The sequence below is a fragment of the Lichenostomus cassidix genome, chromosome 14, assembly GCF_008360975.1.
Source record: "Lichenostomus cassidix isolate B80296 chromosome 14, HeHo_3.0, whole genome shotgun sequence".
Taxonomy (NCBI): Eukaryota; Metazoa; Chordata; class Aves; order Passeriformes; family Meliphagidae; genus Lichenostomus; species Lichenostomus cassidix.
Genome location: NC_139495.1, coordinates 14,352,339 through 14,372,607, shown reverse-complemented (window position 1 = coordinate 14,372,607; position 20,269 = coordinate 14,352,339). Strand labels below are relative to the sequence as shown.

The 20,269-nt window shown below is 51.1% G+C and overlaps 1 protein-coding gene across 2 annotated transcripts in view; it reads right to left on the bottom strand.

Annotated features, from left to right (window-relative positions):
• RAB11FIP3 (RAB11 family interacting protein 3) overlaps positions 1-20,269 on the bottom strand; it is a 74,689-nt gene that overhangs the window by 43,850 nt on the left and 10,570 nt on the right. For both annotated transcript variants that reach the window (XM_085075101.1, XM_085075102.1), the window contains exon 2: positions 10,615-10,708. In XM_085075101.1, coding sequence (XP_084931227.1) covers positions 10,615-10,708 — 94 coding nt within the window. The remainder of the gene's footprint in view (positions 1-10,614; positions 10,709-20,269) is intronic.

Genomic DNA, 20,269 nt, shown 5'->3' with positions numbered 1-20,269 from the left:
GAACTGTGAAACAGCAGAACATCCCAACTGAGCTTCCAGGAGCAGCTCAGTGCTGACACAACCTTGGGGACACCCAGTGTGCACCCTCTTGTCAAGGGTTTGAGAACCCTGAAGGAGAAACTCCTCAAGATGCTCCACACCTGGCCTGCTCCAGGCAGGAGCTCATGGAGGACGAGCGGCACCTTTTAGACAAGACTGTCCCACAAGAAAAATAAAATTAAAGAGTGCCCTGGTTCAGGAGCTCAAATGGACCAGAGATTGTGACACCCCAAATAACACAGGCAGAAACCACTGAGTTCCACAGGCTGGGAATGAGTGGATGGCACCATCCCATCCTGAAGGCTTCAGCCTTCCAGCTCAAAGCTCCCACATGGAGAAATCAGAAGAACAGCTAAACCCAGCTCAATCCTCCTCAGCTCAGAGCTTCCAGCTCCAGGCCTGAGAAATGCTCACAATGTTCTTACCTCCAAGCATGGCTGAGGTAAGTACCAGAGCAATGTCTGTGTGGATCCAGGCACAGCTCCCACAAGGATTAAAGGAAACACTTTCAACCTCCAGCACTTGCATCAACACGCAGACATTAGTGTTTGTCAGTCAGGTCTCACTTGCCATTTCTGCCCTCCACTAGCCACACCACAAACTGACCACAATTAATGCCAAGCCTGTCCAAAGCTGTCACAGAGCCCTGGGAAGTGGTTTGGATCAGAACCACCCAGCTGCCTCTGGAAAAGACACAATGGACAGGAGAGCTGTGAGGCTGCACAGGGACTACAGACACCTCCTGCTCCAGCCATGGCTCCAACCTCAACAGCAGAACTCCAAAATCGCCAATAAAAACTATTTATAAAGTTATTTATAAAGCCTCTGATCTCAGAGTTGCCCTCTAGGTCCTGACCAGAACCCAGCCTGGGTTTAGGGGAAATTGGAGAAAGACATAAATAAGAGACACTAAACTGCACCTGCAGGAAGAATTGTCCCCAGTGAGGTGTTCCACAGGTCTGAGCCATCTCTTGGAAATGAGGATTGTGCTGCTCAAAAATGTCCTGTGTGCTACAGGGAAGGTCAAGCAGCCACTCTGCTCTCCTGCTCCTTGGCCACAGTAGAGCAGTTTGGAGTCCCAGTCTTCCAAAACCCCTTAAAACTATGAAGAATACCAGGAAAATGCTCCTGAAGGCCCATGTTTGAATCCCCTTCCCTGTTTCTCCCCCTAACTCCAACATTGCCAGAAAACCCCTTGGAAACTGAGCCAAACCATGTCCTATTTGCCACTGAAGGAGAGGGGAGACACATTTTTTAAAGTGCTTTTGCTCCAACTGGCTTGTGTAAAGGAAGCATCACCCAAAATAAAACAAAATCATGGGGGGAGGGGTCCTGTAAAATTGGGTTTTAATCCTTTTTCCAGCTGTTATTTGAGCCTGACCACTTCCCTGCAGGGGGAAGGAGGTCAGGGAGGAGCTGGAGCTTTTCAATCCACAGTAGGAGAGCTCTGGGAAGGTACCAAGGGGCTGAGAGGTGACAAACAGAATCTCTCAGGTTGGAAAAGACCTCTAAGACATGGAAATATGGTTCCAACAAGTGATTGCCCAGTTCTTTCGGCCTCTACAGGGGTGTTTTTATTAGAAGTTGTCACATCATCTCTGCTGAGCTCTCTATAATTATTAACTACATTAATGAAATGTCTATCACCTCATTAGCAGGAGTCCTAAGGAGGAATAAATTTCCCAGAGATTTACAGGAGCAGCTGTAAGAGCTTGGAAAAGAGGATCATCAAGGAGAAAGATATTGAGGGACACACAGACCAGCCCAGGAGGGGACACGGCCTGGGACAGGCAGAATGGGAGGGAGATAAAGTGAGCTGTGGTCAGGAAGAACACCAAGGAATTGGGAAAATTGGGTTTTCTCAATGAGATGCCCATCCCACCTGCTGCTCACCAACCCAGTTGCTCCACCACTAACACTGATTTCCTGGGAAATCCACATCACACACAGCCTCTCCTGTCCAAGGACACACTCTGAAGAAAAAAGCTTTTGCCACATCAACCTGTCAGGGTGTCACAGGGTGCCAGGTCACTTAGTGCTGCCACCAGCCCCCAGGCTGTGACAGAGCCGGGCAGGGAGGAGCAGAAGTCCTAGGTGAGTAATTATCTCTTTGTTAATTACTCCGGATTGACTGGATTCCTCAGGAGAAACGAGCTGGCAGCTCTACAGGACGCTGGGCTCCACTTCCCTTCACCCAAGCTGCGGCAAGGATCTCCTGATCCCTGTCCAGGTGCTCCTACTGGGGAGGAAGGACACATTCCCACCTTCCTGAGCATTCACAATCCCTCACTCTGGACTAACACCCAAACGTGGGACAGCAGAACTGGCAGGACAGAAACCACCCCCCATACCCACGTGGAGCCACAGCCCAGCCCAGCCCAGCCCAGCCTCCTCCCACGCACTCCCCAAACCACAGCCTCCCAAAAGCATTCCCAGCACCAGATGTGCAGGAAAACAGCACACTCCCGGCCCAGAAAGGGAATCCTGCACTGGAGAAACACCGAGACTGCAGAGAATGTAGAGAAATGTTGGCATTTAACAGAACCTGCCTTTGTTTTCTCTTTAGTCATCATCTCCATAGAAGAGCGTGTTGAGAACTGCTCCAAGGCTCCAATAAAACACTGCTCCCTATTTTCATCTCCCTGGGAAAAAACAGGTAGTCCCTGCAGTGGGTTTTATCCTCCTTTCCCAGAAAAATTTGCCTTCTTTTGGGCATCAGATTTGTCTTTACCAGGTTGGGTTATGGTCTGAGAGTCAAAACGCCACCACAAGTTTCCTTCACTTCAGGACATATGGAAGTCTCTTCACTCCGTAATTAGTTCTGATTTCCAGGAGATTTGGCTCCACAGCAATGTTTGTCCCATCCCAAGGGATGGTGAACCAACAGTGATGTTTGAGGGGTTTGATCCCAGGTTTAATCCCAGCTTTGAACCAGAATGCCTTGGACTGAGGGAGTACTTTGGACCTGTTACTCTCCATGACAATGACTGGACACAGCCACATTTCCCTGGCAGATGCTCCAAAGAAGGAATTCCTAACGGGGCAGAGATTCCTAAAGAAGGAATTCTCAAAGGGGGTGAGATTCCCATGCCAATCTCCCATTCCTGTCCCTCCCAGCGCCGCGGAGCTCCGCAGCAGTTCTCCTGCAATGGTTTGAGCGATTCCTTGCTGTTCTCATCCCGGAGCTGCCTACGGACACAGCTTTTCCAACACTTGTGCGCCTCTCCCGAAAGTAGGTCAATGCAGTATGTCATCTGCCAGGCTGCTTTGGGGAAGCACAGCTCCCTCTCAGCCGTGGTGCACCCGGAGCAGAGCAGCCTCTCCCCCGTGTCACCCTTCACCCAGCTGCCACATTGAGAAATTCAATACAAACAAGTGTTTATGGAAATCAAAAGAGAAATGCCAGCTAAAAAAACGCCCTGGTGAGCCAGAAGTGCCCTCCCCATCAGCATCCGAGTCCTTTCCCTGGCATATTATTATTAAATCCACTCCATTAATAGTTGGACTCAATGATTTAAAGGATTTTCCAACCTAAATGATTCTATGTCTGTATTACAGCAGAAATAGTGACTTAAAAGAGCTTGAGAACAATGGGATCTGTGGTTCTGCTCCCACAGCTCCTCACTCCCGGCAAACACTCCCGCTTCCAAGGGGAACCAAAAATTATCCCTGCTCATCCCAGCCTCCCTGCTCACACTGCCATGGGGAAGAGGTCTGCAGCCAGGATTTGCTGCATCCTGGTGGCTGCACAGCTGGAGAGAAAGTTCTGCATACACACAGGAGCATTTTGGGGCTCCTGGGAGCAGAAGAGGGACTTTTCTTCTCCAAGAACACAGGGCTGGAGGGAAGGAACACTCACCCCAGTGCCCCCACCCTGGGGCTGTGTCCTGTGTCCTGTGTCCTGCTCTCCTCTGTTCAGCCCCCAGCTGGACTGGACTCACACTGCTTAGTTCTCCTGCTGTTTGCACCTCCACACAGAGGACCTTCATCCCAGGCTCACCCCTCATGCCCTGAGATCAGCCTCTCCCTGAGGGGTCTCTGCACCCTGAATACATCCAACTCTCCTGTCAGGAGAGGGATGGAGAGAAACCCCAAGGTCCTTGTGACCACAGAGCACCCCCACAGCAGCTCAGCTCCATCCCACACACTCCCAATTCTCCATTCCCTGCAACACAGATTGAATAGAATCCCAGAATCACTGAGGTTGGAAACACCTCTGAGCTCATCGAGTCCAACCTGTGACCAATCCTCACCTTGTCCCTGAGGGTCACATCCAGGCTTCCTTGGACACCTCCCACAACACTGACTCCACCACCCACATGGACAGCCCATCCCAATATCTGATCACCCTTTCTGGGAAGAAATTCCTCCTGATATTCAACCCCAGTGTCCCCTGGCACAGCTGAAGACTATGTGCTCTTGTCCTGTCCCTTGTTCCCTGGGAGCACAGCCTGACCCCACCTGACTCCAGCTTCCTGTCAGCGAGTTGTGATGAGACAGAAGATCCCTCCTGACCCTGCTTTTCTCCAGGCTCAACAACCCCAGTAAAACCCTCACACATTTCACAGGCAGGCCCAGTGGTTTCCAGTACAAGCCTCTAAGCACCACTATTTCAAGGGAAAAAAATCCAAATTCATTCCAAGGAGGTCTTGCCTGCTCCTGTCCCTGGCACAAGGGGGCACAGACAAGCATGTGGACCCCAAACTTGACAAGCACAATCCTGGTGCTACAAACATCCCCCTGCACCCCAGGGATGAGCAGAACTGAGCTCCAAAAAACAGCACAGGGATTATATTTTTTTTAAGTATTCATAAAAATTTAAAAAATACATTTAAATCCCCGCTCCTTTCAGGGGCAGAATTAACACTCATCTTCCTAAAGTCCTTATCCCCACCAGCAGTATGTATAGCATATCCATATGGAGCTGCCAGAGCAGAGCAAGATGCAAAGGCAAAAAAAAATGCAGAAGACATAATGAGAGCAATTTGGGTTTTATTCTTGCTCATGAATCAATCTTGATTTCCCATTCACGGCAGCCCCCGTTCCCTGCACGCCAGCTGTACACAAAGAGGCATCTGTCCTACCTTCAGCCATCAAAGGAGCTGTGTCCCTGGGGATGCTGCTTTAGCCAGGGTTAGGAACAGGCAGGAGCAGCGGGAAGATCTCCACTGCAGCAGTGCTGCACGAATCCAGGGATCAGCAGATCCAGGGGAACGTAGGAAGTGCTCAAAGCAGTGCCAGATACTCACCGAGTTTAGTCCAACGTGCACATGAGCTCTGCTTCCATCTGCTGAGCCTTGGGCAAGGCTTTCCTTTTAAAAAGCAAACGCCTGGAATATTCAATTGGGCCTGGACACCCCCTGTGCCAGTGAGTGGGCACACCCCCTGTGAGTGTGCTCAGGTGGCAGCAGTGGCCTGTTGCAAACAGGCTGCATCTCCAGCACCCAGGTGGGACAGAGAGCACTGAGGATGCACACAAACAGCCCCAGAAATAACCACGGGATTGGGAGGGTAAGGGAATGCAAGCTTTGGCTTCTGGAATTATCCCTGGGCAAGGCAAGCTTTCCTTTTGCGTAGCAAAAGCCATCTGCAATGCAGATCCTACGGAAGGGGGAAAAAGCCTCCACACAGAGCAATCTGGGGGTTACATTACCAGATATCCAACACCTTGGAATGCCCCACGGAGCCATTGGGATCAGGGTCACCAGGACAGCCAGCCTGGCTCTCTCGGATCCAGCCCAAGCCACCACGTGCTGTGCAGTGGTGGCTCTGAGGGGCTCCTGGGCACAGCAGGCTCAGAGGTGACACCTGAACACTGGCAGATCCAGAGGCACCACCGAGAGCAGGATCAGTGGGAGCAGGGAATGTGCAGCACAGCCTGCACGTGGGATCACTGCTCGGATCTGGTTTGGGAGCTGTTCCCTCCCTTGGCTGTAACCCTTTAAGATCCAGCACTCGCATCCTTCATCTGGAGAGGGGCTGGATGTGTGCTTTCCTCTCAGGAAATTCCCAAACTGACACTCAGCTGCCGGCAGCTCAGCAACCTTTCCGGACACGGCTGCAGAAACAGTGGAAACGCCCCCTGAGACAATCCCAGGGATGCTCCCGGGATCCAAGAGCTGTAGCCCCACAGAGACTCATGCCGGCAGGAATTCCTGCTGCTGCCAGTTCCAATTAGGAACGCTGTGCTCCACACAGGCTCCGGGCAGAGCCACAGCCTGACCCTCCAGCCCTGCATTTGCTACTCAGCATCCTGCCCTGCCTGCTGCAGCTTCCCAGCTCCACGCTCTTCCCTCCAGCCAGCCTTTGGAAGTGCCTTTGGGGAGCTCAACATGCTCTTCCTGCTCCAAGCCTCTTATTCAGCCCCTGGAGTATCTTTCCTTTGGCAAAGTGGATTCCAGCTCCTCCAAAGCTGGCATTGCCAGGGTGTCCCAGCCCTGCTCCTGTCATCCCTGCAAACAGGAACTCTCTTCGAGCTTCCAGGTTTGGGCGTTGGCTCTGGAGCTGGATTTTCCATCTTTCCAAATCTAAAGGGCTTTTAGTTGAAGCATTTAAAAAATAAATAATAGAAAAAAAGAGATGTGATTATTTCAATTCTCAGGCCGTCCCCTGAGCTCCTGGCCACATCCATCCCTCAGTGGATGCACTGTCTGCTCTCGGTGCACAGGGACTCCTTTGTTCAGGGATCAGAAGCTAAGGCAGAAGGGATGGATGAGGCTGGGAGCTCCAGGAATGCACCTTTCCCTGCCAGGCACAGCGATCCCTTCAACTGACTGACAGCAACAACAATGCCCTGTGTGCAGGGACACCTCCAGAGCCCCTTCCCTGCTCCCTGGAATACAGATGTTACAGATGTTACAGATGTTTCATGTCCATGAATGACACAACTTGTTCCTTATCCTTCTGAGTTGCAGTGAGAGCCAAGAGACGTTCAGTTTGTCCTACTGAGTGCTGAGAGAGCCCTGCAGAAAAATCAGGTGTCTGAAGCTTAAAAGGTTTTTAATACCTTGACAAGGGAAAGAACCTGCTGGTGAGCACAGCCCTGCTTGTGTGTCTGCACCCAGCTGTGGCTGATCCAGCCAATCCTGGTGTTTGCCACCAAATTCCCCCTCTGGCTACTCCTTGGTCCAGGCATTCATATTAAGACTCCATCTCACTGCCCCCAGCCCAGGTTAGACCCTTGCCTCACAAACAGGTTCCTAACTCCCTGGCTGAGTTTTCCAAGGGGCTGGAATACAGTCCCTGGTACCTGTTTGTCCCTGAGGAGATCCTCCATGAGCTGGAGCTCCTGCATATGATGACTACAGCAGTCACCCTGGCTCTCCCCCTGTTTCTCTTCCCTAGGATCTCACTGATGGCACCTGGTCTTCCTCCAGCTGAGGATTCTCCAGGCCTCAAAAAACACCTTATCTGCCTCTTTTAAGCATCATACCCTCCTTCATTACTGCCTTCCCTCCATTATCAGTTTCTCAAGTTTTACAGTCCAAGGCTGTAATTCCATTTTTCAGAGTAATTTATCCCCCCTGACACGCTGCGGGTGTTGGATCTGCACTTTCCCCTCTGCTTTGCAGACTTGTCAGTCACTCAGGCACCATTCACACAAATTTTAAAAGCAGGCAAATCACACCTGGTGGAGCTGGGAAGCACAAGGAGATCCCAGCAGGCACGAGCAGGAAGGGCTGGGACACAGCAGACCACGAGGAGCTGAACCTGTCCCAGCAGCATCTCTGTCCCCATGGTCCCCAGGCCTGAGAACGGAGCTCAGCCACCCTAAAGCCACAAGCTCACCACTTCCCAGAGCAGGGAAACCCTTTGGAAGCACTCCTTGGCCATCCATACTGCAGGCATAATTAGACCCGTGAGAACCACACTTTCCCATCCAGCCTTTACTCTGGGCAGGGCAGGAGATAAGGCAGCCACAACTGGCTAAAAACTCTCCTTAAAGCCTCAAATCCAAGTGACTTTGGTCTTTCTCCCTCACAATCAGCATGACAAGTCCAGACAGAGATCAGAACAGCAAAGAGCTGGTGCATGGCAGTGGGGAGATGGCACTGGGGCTTTGTGGGAGTGGCTCAGCTCCACAGCAGAGCCCTGGATCAGCCTGTTCTTCAGGCAGTGGGACATGGCTCAGGCTGCTGGCACAGGGATAGGACCAAGGAGCCCAGCATCCTCCTTGGATGTAAAGGCCAAGTGGACACAAAAGCAGTTGTGAGAAGTGCAGCTGACAAAGCAAATCTGGCTGGGGTTGTAATTGCACCTTCAGTGTGCCAGGCTCGAGTCAAATCCCAGCTGCTCTCCTAAGGGAATTCTCCAGAGGGGAAAGGGAGATCCTCAGCAATAAACCCTCCCCTGCATTAACACAGACACCAAAAGATCCAAGCTGACAGCAGCTCTCACTTCCATGACTGACCTAAGAACTACAGAGCACCAAGAAATCCAGCAGAGCATTCCCTGGCTAAAAACAGGCCCAGCTAATTAGCAAACCTTGTTAAAAGGGACACCCAGCAGCAGCATGACCTCTGCTTTGGTTACAAAGGGATGATCAATATTGACTGTTGCAAGAGCAGCAGCAAATTCTTAAGAACACTTCAACGTGAGCCATGCTCAGCTGTGAGACTCACAGCTCCTCTGTGCCCTGCCCTGGGCTTCTTTTATAACCATTTAATGCCATGTGTTGTCAGAGAGCTCAGCCCTTCCTAACCACTGCAATAAACACATATCAATCTCCTTCAAATTTAATAAATTGAGACCCTAAAAGCTTTGCCTGCATCTGCTTTTCCCATTCAATTAGTAGAACACAACACCAAAGTGATGAATTATTGAGGGGAAACACGAGCCTGGGCTTTCACAAACGCTCGACTCCAATGGCAATTTATTACAAATTAATTGTGTGCTGCAGTTCCTCTTGCTTCCTGGGAGCTGGGAATCGGTCAGGTTACACCAGGAAACTTGGGAGCTGCCATAAAAAACTACAGCCCCAGCACAGAAAATCCTGGAATGGTTTGGGTGGGAAGGGAGCTCAAAGCCCATCCCCTTCCAACCCCAACACCTTCCACTGTCCCAGGTTGTTCCAAGCCCCGTCCAGCCTGGCCTTGGACACTTGCAGGGATCCAGGGGCAGCCACAGCTTCTCTGGGTAACCTGTGCCAGGGCCTTACCTCCCTCACAGCAAATAAATAAATAAATAATGTTGGGGTGGAACTGGGGAGAAGGAGGAGGGATGGACAACTGACAGAAAAACCAGAGAAAACCCTGCTTTGAGGGGTTTTTACTCCTGGAACAGCACGGTTTGTATGGAAATGCTGTATTCTGGTTCTGTCCCATCCTTGCAGCACACTCCATGCGCAGGGCTGGCAGCAGGGACACAGTTGAGCAGGGCTGAAACCCTAGATAAGCATCTCTGAGCAGAGCTATCTCTTGTGCAAGGATAATTCACATTTGCACATTCAGAACTCCAGCTGCTCAGCAGGGAGCTTCCCAGATTCCTCACACCCTGCCCATAACAACACTCCTGGCCCAAAATGACCCTCTGAGAGGAATCCCAAACTGAAAGAACAACACCTTTTCTGCAGCAAAGGGGTTCAAATGCCAAGCAGCCAGAAAGACATTTCACATTTCACCAAGCTCTGGAAGCACTTGCAAGAAGCCCCTCAGGAGCCACGTGGGGATTGGCACTGGCCTGTTTGAAGATCATCTGCCAGTCAGGGAGTTCAAAGCTCTGGGTTAATGTGCTTCTTGCTAAAAACCATCTGAGCACCTTGATCCTCCAAAGAGTTGGAGTAAGTATTTGTAAATTTATCAGTGAATTAGTAAATGCATGGTAATTTCCATTCTAGTGGAAGGTGTCCCTGCCCATGGCAGGGGTGGAACAAGATTAAAGTCCATTCCAACCCAAACCATTCCATGAGTCCATGCTCAGTGGCCAGAGCTTGGAAGATGTGACCGCCTGTGGCTAGCACAGGTCTTTCCCATGAGAATTCTTTTTGTGTTTTATAAATAAAGATAAAGTTTGGATGTTATTAAAAACAGTGTCCCAAGACTTGGATGGTGCAGGCGTGGCCAATCAGGCCTAGGGGGAGGTTTCTGACTGACCAATCTGGGTGACCTTTGAAAACTCTATATATATGATGAAATCAAAACAATAAAGGTCTTTCCTTCTTGCCACTGAGAACTGAGTTCTTTACTCTGCTAGCTGCTCAACAGCGACAACAGCCAGCAGCACAAACACCTCCAGCAGCATGGCAGCCACTGCATCAGAGCAACAACCCTCCCAAAAAACACAGGTGAGAGCAGACACCAAACCAGAAGGATTTCCCGTTGATGATTTTGGTTTTTTTTTTTAAAAACAAAATTTCCTGATAAACAGCAAAACATGGAACCACCAGCACTACTGCTGTACCACCTTTTCCAACTCATTAAATCCCCCCAATCTTCCCCCTTCCCCTCCACCCAACACAGAGCAGTAACTCCCAGAAAACCAAACCCAGATGGTTTTCCCCAAGCAGCTCCTCAGCTCAGCTGTGATGTTAAACTGGGCCTGTTCCCATCCTCTCTCCCAGCACAGCAGGAAGCTCACCTCCATTTTTGATGGCTCTGATCCCCCGATGGAAATCTTCAAAGCTGATGACCCCCAATCCACTGGGATCCAGGTATTTTGTTAGGTCCTTTACCTGCAATCAAAAAAAGCAGTGTTAGCTATGAAATCCTTTCAGAAACAGCATCTCCCACCTCTCAACACCTTATAACCAACTCCTTCCTCTTTATAAGAAAGATTTGAGCAAATAACAGTGAATCTCAGGCTGACCTCAAACTGTGGCTGTTCTCCTTGAAGGGAAGGTAAGTAATCAGTACAAAGGGGTTAATTAGTGCTTAGCCTTGAAGCAGCATTTCGGGCAGTGTCTCCTGTAACGTGGGCCTGCTCTGCCTGGGCTTTGTTTATTTTTACGGGTTTTAAAGAGGTCCTGTCTTAATTGGGAAACTCAGTAATAGGCTGCCTGGTAGGAGGGCCCAATTAAGGGGATTCGGTGATAATGAATTGCTCCATGTTACAAATTTAGGCCATAGAACTGAAACATTTTCCCAATTAGACAATGCCTGAGGGGGAGGGAATGATGTCAGCAGGAGAGGGTTGGGATGGGGGTGCTGGAGCAAGGGGCACTCTGAGACCTGGTGAGGATGGGCTGGGATTTTAAAGGGCAAAACCACAGGGTCCAAAATATTCCAAAAAGGCACATTTGGTTCTTTCCTTTCAGGCTCCCCTAAGCAGAAAACTCTACACCAGCTGCTTCTCAAGCTCGATCAGACATTTATCCCTTGTTTTAAGAGCTTTTGAGGCACCTTTGTCTATTTTTGAACCACATCCTTGAGCTGAGGAACAATCCCAGGAGGAAGCTGTGAGGTGAGAGAGGTGAGCTCCATACTCCAAAGCTGCCCACAGCGCTGCCCTCACCCTGCCACACACAACCTCCTCCTCCTCCTGATGCACAGGAGGAAGTCTCCAGAGCTGGATTTGTGCAGCTCTCATGAGCACAGCCTTTTGACTCACCGGAGTTTTGGTTTGTTCTTGGGGAAGGAGCTGGTGAATCACCAAACCTCTCCTCCCAGGAAAGGAAACCTCACATCTGAGAGGAGACTTAATCCCCTGCCCAGCCATGGAGCTCAGAGCTGCCCCCCTCACCCTGCAGCAGCACTGGGGGGTTGGTTTGAGTTCTTTTTGGTTTTCTCAAAGCCAGGGATGTGTTTCTGCAGGAAAATCACACCTACAGCACACTCAGAGCTGTTCGCACATTGTCCATGTGCTTTGGTCATCCCACATCCCCTGAGGACCAGCAAGAATTCCACTGGCATGGAGGAACCCACAGGGCTGAGACCATGAAACCCCAGAATCACAGAATATCCTGAGCTGTAAGGGACCCACAAAGATCATCAGTCCAACTCCTGGCCCTGCACAGACACCCCAACAATCCCACCCTGTGCATCCCTGAGAGCATTGTGCAAACACTCCTGGAGCTCTGGCAGCCTCAGGCTGTGCTCATTCCCTAGGTAGCCTGGGCAGTGCCCAGCACCCTCTGGGGGAAGAACCTTTCCCTGAGATCCAACCTAAACTCCCCTGACACAGCTCCAGCCGTTCCCTCAGGTCCTGTCCCTGAATTCCAGGCTGTGCCTCTTTGGGGCCATGAGAGGAGACCCAAGTCCCCCATGGCACAGCCTTGCCCACTGCCAGCTGACTTCAGCTCAAGCTGGACATCAGGAAGAATTTCTTCCCAGAAACAGTGGTCAGGCACTGGAAAGGGCTGCCCAGGGAGGTTTGCAGTCCCCATCCCTAGAGGTGTCCAAGGAAAGCCTGACATGGCACTCAGGGCTCTGGGCTGGTGACAAGGTGGGGATGGGTCACAGGTTGGACTCCATGATCTCAGAGCTCTTTTCCAAGCTAACCTGAGATTCTGTGAATGGCAGAAGACAACACAAGCACCTTCTCCAGTTTTCTGGAGCACTCTTTTTGGCAGACAGACCTCCTAAACTCACATGGCACTCATCATCTTGGGTGAGTCAGGTTTCTTGTATGTTAAACAAAGGTATTTGAGACTAATAAAAACAACTCGTAGGAATGTGTCGGTTCCAGTTAACGCATCTGGCAGCTGCTGGGAGTTCAAAAGCTGTCGCTTAATTTGTTATCCATGTACAGAGATAACAGAAAGGCAAGTGACATCTAATCAGACTTGATAAGCCTAGAAGGGATTAGCATGACATACTCTAAATTACAGTTTCTGTAGTTTTCAGCTCCACAGGACCAGAGAGGACTTCACACCCTTGTGCCTCACCCACCCCACTGCTCGGGCAGGAGAGGCAGGGCAGCCAGGGAAGTACTGGGTTTATGCAAAAGAGCCACTTATGTATTTAAATGGGGCTGTGGGCAGGAGGAAATGAGGGAAAATGGTCCCGCAAACTTCCCAACCTGCACATTATGGATGTAAACAACAGAAGCCACATGGTGAAGAAGCTCAAGCCCACGGCAGTGTCTGTGCTGATCCAAACCTGCCCGTATTTGCTGTCCAGGCTTAACATCACTGTTAACAGCTGATACAACCCACCAGGCTGAGTGGGAGTGGCTGCTGACACTCAGAAGAATCCACAACAGTGAAAACAAGAATATTTGCTGTGCCTGCCTGGTCCCCACAGCCCCTGGACTCCTTTTCTCACCCAGCATAGCTCAGCAATGGAGCTGGAGCCCCTCTGCTCTGCAGCCAGGCTGGCAGAGCTGGGGGTGTTCACCTGGAGAAGAGAAGCTCCAGAGAGACCTCAGAGCTCCTTCCAGTGCCTAAAGGGGCTCCAGGAGAGCTGGAGAGGGACTTGGGACAAGGGATGGAGGGACAGGACACAGGCAATGGCTTCCCATTGCCAGAGGGCAGGGATAGATGGGATATTGGGAAGGAATTGCTCCCTGGGAGGCTGGTCAGGACCTGGCACAGGGTGCCCAGAGAAGCTGTGGCTGCCCCTGGATCCCTGGCAGTGTCCAGGGGCAGGTTGGACAGGGCTTGGAGCAACCTGGGATAGATTTCTCAATTTCTTCATTTTGCTGACCAGGCTAAATTTAGAACCTTATCAGGGCAGTTGGAAAATCACCAGCATTATGGCTCCGACTGCTTTGGATTCATCCAGTCAATGTGAGCAGTTCTCAAGTCACAGATTTGAGGGTTTTGGCTGAAGCCTGAGCACAGCAGCTCCCACCACACTCCCACAACAGCAAACAGTAACACTCCACCTAACTGCAACACCAAGCTTAACCCACGAGACAGACACCCCAGTCCTGCTTTTGGCCAGCAAGAAATACTCAAAATAAAGGTTTTGCTTGCTGTGTGTGTTTGTGGCTGGTTACAAACCCTCCTTGGAGCCCGAGCAGCTGAAACCCAGAGCATTAAAGAGTGAAAGAGGATGACGTGGTTTAAGTAGCTGACTTAAATCCTGCTGGAAAGTGAGAGGTTTAAACTGCTTGAAGGCAGCCAGGCTGCCTGGAGCTGAGCACAGCCAGGGGCCTGCAGGAGCACAGCTGGGGCTGAGATGTGCCAGGGACAGGGCACGGCCCAGAGCAAGGGATTACTCCTGGCAAAGGCCATGGAGCAGATGGGGAGGAGGAAGGGGAGTCACCTGGAACCTCAATGACACAACAAGAACTCATTGCAGCATCCCCACTCCCACATCTCCTGTATCCCAGAGCTCTGCACACCTCTCACCTTCCAAAACCCAACAGCTTTGCTGATAACAGCCCTGCCCAAGGAGCACTAGGAGCCCACACTGATGCCACGGAGGCTCCTCACAGCACAAAAAGAGCTTCTCTGCTTTCCTGCAGTGAAATCAGCTCAGCAAATGACCTCACACCCCCAACAGTGACAACTCCAAATTCCAATTCACACACAAAGGCTTGGCAGCCCCGCAGTGAAAGTTTCCCAGGGAGGTGAAGGATTCCCCAGCTGTGAATTCCCTGTTCAGCAGGCTGGAGGAAAAGGAAAAGGAAGTTCTAGGCCTCTCCTCTCCTATCCTTATGGATGCTCCATGTCTGTACCACACAGCAGATGGATTCAGCAGGACAAAATCCCCACTGTGCTTGTTTTAGGCATGATCCCTGAAGGAATTCAGGGCTGTGCTGGGCAGCCAACACCCCTCTGTAACCCCTGAGCCTGCCAGCAGTTTTCCCTCATATTTTGGCAGAGATCAGGGCCAAACCAGCTTCCAGAAAGACATTCTTTAGGGGGGTGAAGGAGGGTGGGAGACTTCCAGTGGCCACAGCAGCCAGGCACCCCACAAGAAGAGCTGGTGGAGCTCAAATCCTCTAATCATGTGGTGTCCCACAGGGATGGTGCTTCCATGAATTGCCCTGAGAATAAAATCAGCTCTCAGTGCTGCTTTAATCTACACAGACTGGAAGCAAATCCATAGGAGGCAAAGAGGAGGAATGAATACTGAAATATTCCTGACAAAGATCCCCAAACACCTGAGCAAATGGGCTGCAGCTCCCACCAGGAACTCCTGCAGCCTCACACGTGCTGCCATCAGCAAAGAGGAAGAAGGGAAAGAGGGAAGAAGGGAAAGAGGGAAGGAGGGAGGGAGGGAAGGAGGGAGGGAGGGAGGGAGGGAAGGAAGGAAGGAAGGAAGGAAGGAAGGAAGGAAGGAAGGAAGGAAGGAGGGAGGGAGGGAGGGAAGGAAGGAAGGAAGGAAGGAAGGAAGGAAGGAAGGAAGGAAGGAAGGAAGGAAGGAAGGAAGGAAGGAAGGAAGGAAGGAAGGAAGGAAGGAAGGAAGGAAGGTTGGTTTAAACAGGGAGAACTCATTGAGTATCCAGGTACAGACCAATCCTGAGTGTCCTGCTTGGCTGAGACAGGACATGAAAATCCAAATACCTCTCATGTAACTCCAATTACTCTCTCCTGACTGCCAGAAGCCCAAATCTGCTCTGAACATCTCGTATCTTTAGGGGGGAAACAGTATAGTAAGTGTGAGACAATCCCTGAACTCAAGCAGAGAGAAAGCTGAGCACCACATTGGCAGAACTGCCAAACTGAGGAACTTTTAGCAATAAAAAGCACAGGGAAGGCTCACACCAGCTGCTCTCCTCTCTTTAGCCAGGTGTGAGGTCTGGAGTGGCCCACAGGAACTCACTGGAGTGAGGAGATGCAGTATAAAAGCTCTCATGGTTACACAGAGGTGGATGCAGCACCTCCACCCCCCGTGTCTGACACAAAAGAATAAGCCAAAGCACTCATTTGTCCCTAAAGCCCACCTGGCCTCTCAAGGCTAAACCCATCCTTTCAAACAAAAATGTGTAATATTTTGAAATGCTGAGGACAGAAGTCAAAGTATCCTTTTCCCACCTTTGGGAAACGTGCTGGAACTGCTGCAGCTCCTGCAGCCAAACCAAAGGGGCCTGCCAAAGACCCAGCTGTGCCCATGGAGCTCTCTTTAGATCCCACACTCCCTAAATCCACAGTTCAGCAGTGGGATCAGCTGAAACGGACTGATCCCTGCTAATGCAGCATTTGTCTGGGGTAAGAGCACATCCATCCCCCCGTGCTGGCTGCTGAGAGAGCATTAACAGCCCGACAATGTGAGCACAGCTTCACGCTGCCTTCCCACACTGCTGCTGGGCTGGGAAGCACAGCTGCACCATTCCCAAAGCCAGGAACAGCCTTTCCAGCCCTCCACGGCTGTGGCTTCATCACCATAAACAGCCAGGCCAAGGGGGAGGCTGATAACTCGGGATTACTCTGGCTCCAGCCGTGTTTATAGGCTCTGACTCCCTCCTTTGCTGGAGGAGCTGGCACTCCACAAAGCACTCAGAACCTCAAAGCAGGTTTCTATTCTGCTGCAATTACACCTAATTAAGTAACCTTTAAAACACCCCCGAGGGGCAGATCTCATTACAGGGAGCAGCCATGGTCAATTGTGAGTAAGCAGTGCAAGAACTGCATTATTTATTTCACAAGTGGCAGCGCTGACCCAGGGCTGCTGCCAGGATTTTGCTCTCCCAGCCTCTCCCAAAGCTCCAGGAGGAGCTCAGCAGGCACACTGTGCCTGCTCAGGTCTATTTAAAGGTCCACCCTAAGCAAAAGTGGTGAAGATGTTTTCTGCACCATCCCTCCCTAATCTTGCCCAGACATCAGCTCATCTTCCCCATCCCTTCATCCCGAGGCTCCAGCACTGCAGGGCCTCTGCTGACAGCGTGGTACTTGAAACCAAGGATGCAGACACCTTCCTGAGAAGGAGACAAAGGAAGGCTGGTTTGTTCTCATCTCTTCCTGCTACAGAAGAAATAATCAAACCTATTATTTAAGGCAGAAGGGGAATGAGCCTCCTGTATTTAGGAGGAATAAAGAGGAATAATTATGGTAGTAATAAGCCTGCAAGTCTTAAAGGAAGAGGAATGGGAGAGGGATCACCCACAAACAGAGACAGAGGAGGAACAAAGTGAGCCAGTTCTCACGGGGAACAAACTCCCTCCCTTCCCATTGTGCCCAGGAAGACCAGATCCTCACCATTTAATACACCCACTTGCCTGACAAATCCTCCTTCTCCTATTAATCCAAGAGCAAAGCTGCTCAGCCTGCCACCAGCTTTCACTGTACATCCCCTCCTTGGGGCAGTTTCTCTCCCATCTTGCCCCCCTGACTGTGGCCCCAAACCCCAAAGCCCCAGGGCCACCAGGCTCCTTCTGCAGGAAATGCCAGAGGGGAGAGATGCAAATACAGAATGGACAGGAGAGAATTCCCTCCTCACCAAACTCCTATTTTCCCCTTTAGGAAGAGGAAGGAAGAGATCTCCAAGCCAATTGTGAGCCAAGAACAGCCCAAAACCAAGGAACAGATCCCCTCCATGCATCAGGAACCTGCAGAGGAAAAGATTTTCCCTCAAACACTCAAAAATTCAACAGGAAGCACAAAAAGCAGCCAGAATATGTTTTAAGGAGCTGGCAGCCAAAAAAGCCTGAGGACCCACATCCTTCCTGCCCACACCCATGAGAAACCAGGACGAATGGATCCAGGCAGGCCCTCGGAGCAGAGTGTACAGCTGAACTACAGGAGATCTCCACCACCTGCGTCACTCACACCCAGAATTTTGGGGTATTTTACCTGCTGCTAGAAATTCCTCTGGTCTGTACAGGACCTTTTTGGACTAACCCCACCAGCTCCAAGGATCTCTGGCGGCAGGAACACCTATATGCTCACCAGGGCTTCAGGAGCCTCAATTTGTGGTATTTAAGTGTGCTCTCAAACGCCAAGTATGACATTTCCAAATTATCCCTCAATTGTTGCCACTGAAGCATAAAAACGTATTTAAACAAACAACTTCAAGGATGGTTTGGAAACATTAACAGGAATATAAGTTACGCTGAGATGGTTTTAATCCAAATTTAATTGTTTGTCTCAAGTGTTCCAAGTTTCCTGTTGCTCCCTAAGTGCTCAAGGGCTTCAGCACTCTAAACATTTATTTGTTAAATGAACTTGAAGAGGGTTCTTCCTCCACCCTCCAAGCCACTGAAGCCTTTGTTTCGAGCTTTTGTTCCTCTGACGACACGGGAAACCTGTTCTCACCCTTCCAACCACGGCTCACGCTGGGTTAAATCCAGAGAGAAATAAGGGTGTAGCGCCTGGTTACTCCTTGGATAAAGCACAGCCTGGGTGGAGGGTGGACGCACCCTGGGGGAAGAGCCAAGTGCCACCAGGAGCCACCAGGGCTGTGTCCTGAGGAGCAGAACCGGGGCATGGAGCCTCCACAGGGTTTGGAGCTTAGCAGACAAAAAGCAACACAATATAAGCTACCAGGAGGGCACAGACCAAGGATTAGCCACTTTCTGATGCTGAATGTTCTGCCTGGTCTGGCTCCATGCAAAGTGCCCAGCACCACAGGCAGGTGTTTGTGTGGTGGGGCTGTCCAGGCTTGTAAATCCAGGACTGTGGTGTTTGCTTCCATGTGCCCCACTCCAGATTGGGAAGCAGCACAGAAACCTCCATGGCACATCCCAGAACAAATCCTCTCACTGGCTTGGCACAGCCACCCTCCCCAAAACACAATGTACAGGCTGTAGCTCATAAAACAAGATTAAAATCATAGAATCACAGGATGGTTTGAATTGGAAGGGACCTTAACACTGATCTCATTCCACTGCCTGCCATGGGCAGGAACACCTTCCACTGTCCCAGGCTGCTCCAAACCCTGTCCAGCCTGGCCTTGGACACTTCCAGGGATCCAGGGGCAGCCACAGCTTCTCTGGGCACCCTGTGCCAGGGCCTCCCCACCCTCCCATGGAGGAATTCCTTCCCAATATCCCATCTCTCCCCGCCCTCTGGCAGGGGAAGCCATTCCCCATGTCCTGTCCCTCCATCCCTTGTCCCAAGTCCCTCTCCAGCTCTCCTGGAGCCCCTTTAGGCACTGGCAGGAGCTCTGAGCTCTCCCTGGAGCTTCTCTTCTCCAGGTGAACACCCCCTGCTCTGCCAGCCTGGCTCCAGAGCAGAGGGGCTCCAGCCTTTGGAGCATCTCTGTGATCTCCTCTGGACTTGCTCCATCAGCTCCACATCCTCCTCATGCTGGGACACCTCTCAACTTGTAAATGCTGCGAATCTGGTGGGCACAAGGAGCCTCTGGGGTTGCAGAGGTGAAGCCCAGGGAGTGGCAATCATGAACAGGAGAGCAGGAATCCACCCACCCCAGCCCTGCTGCGCTGCCACCCTGCCCAAACTGAGCTCATTGGAACACAAACAAGCCTGAACGAGAGACCAGCAAAGCATAAAGACCTATTTCTTTTTTAGAGCTGCTTCAAATTATTATTCCCTCCTTTTGGCACCCCTTCAGGCAGCTTCAGAAAGGGCTGCTTGTGTGAAGGACATGGAGCAGACTGTACCAGAGGGGGGCAAAAAGAGCCCAGAACGGATCAAAGGCTCAGAGGTGGATTCCTGGAGCACGGGAGAAGAGGCTGAGATGCCATGCATAGTTTGGGAAGCCCAGGACCTCAGGGGTTGTAAGCATAGGGCATGAAGGCATCACCACACCAACCAAACAACCCCATGGCAACATTAATGCTCCTCCAGCACCTCCTCCAAGCAGGGGAGCAGCAAAAAGCCTGGAATTTGCTCCATGGCTGTGCAGGGCTCTGCCAGGCTGCAGCTGAGTCCCTGCCCTGCTCAAGGAACCTGTCCCAGTGCTCTGGGCTTTCAGTCCTGCCTGTGCCACAGAATCCCTCCTTTAGCCACCACACCACAACGGGATGGATGCTCCACACAGCCTCAGGTGCAGCTCAGAGTCCAGGAGAGAATTCCCTGCTCCAAATCAAGGTCTCCAGAATGCCCCTATTCCACACCAAGAGCTCCAGCACCCTCCTGTCCCAAAACAAAGCTTCCAAAATTCCCCGTGGACCTTTCAGGGAAGGTCCCACAAACCTTCCCTCAGCTCTTTGCATCCTTCCCTGCTGTGCTCCTGCCAGCACAGTAGTCTCAGAGTTCCAAGTAGCCATTGGAAGAGATTAGCTGGTTGCTGCATCCATTTAGCAAGCGCAGGGAAAAAATTCCACAAGGATATCCAAATTTTATTTTTCCCCCCAGCTGTAAACTCCTCTCAGGCACACATAGTGAGCAGGGTGAACAGCCACTCCCATGGAAAAAATAAGGAATGTTATTAAGGATATAAGGAATAAGGAAAAAAAGGGAAGCAACAGCTGCCTCTTCACCCTCCCCAGCCAAAGCCTCGAT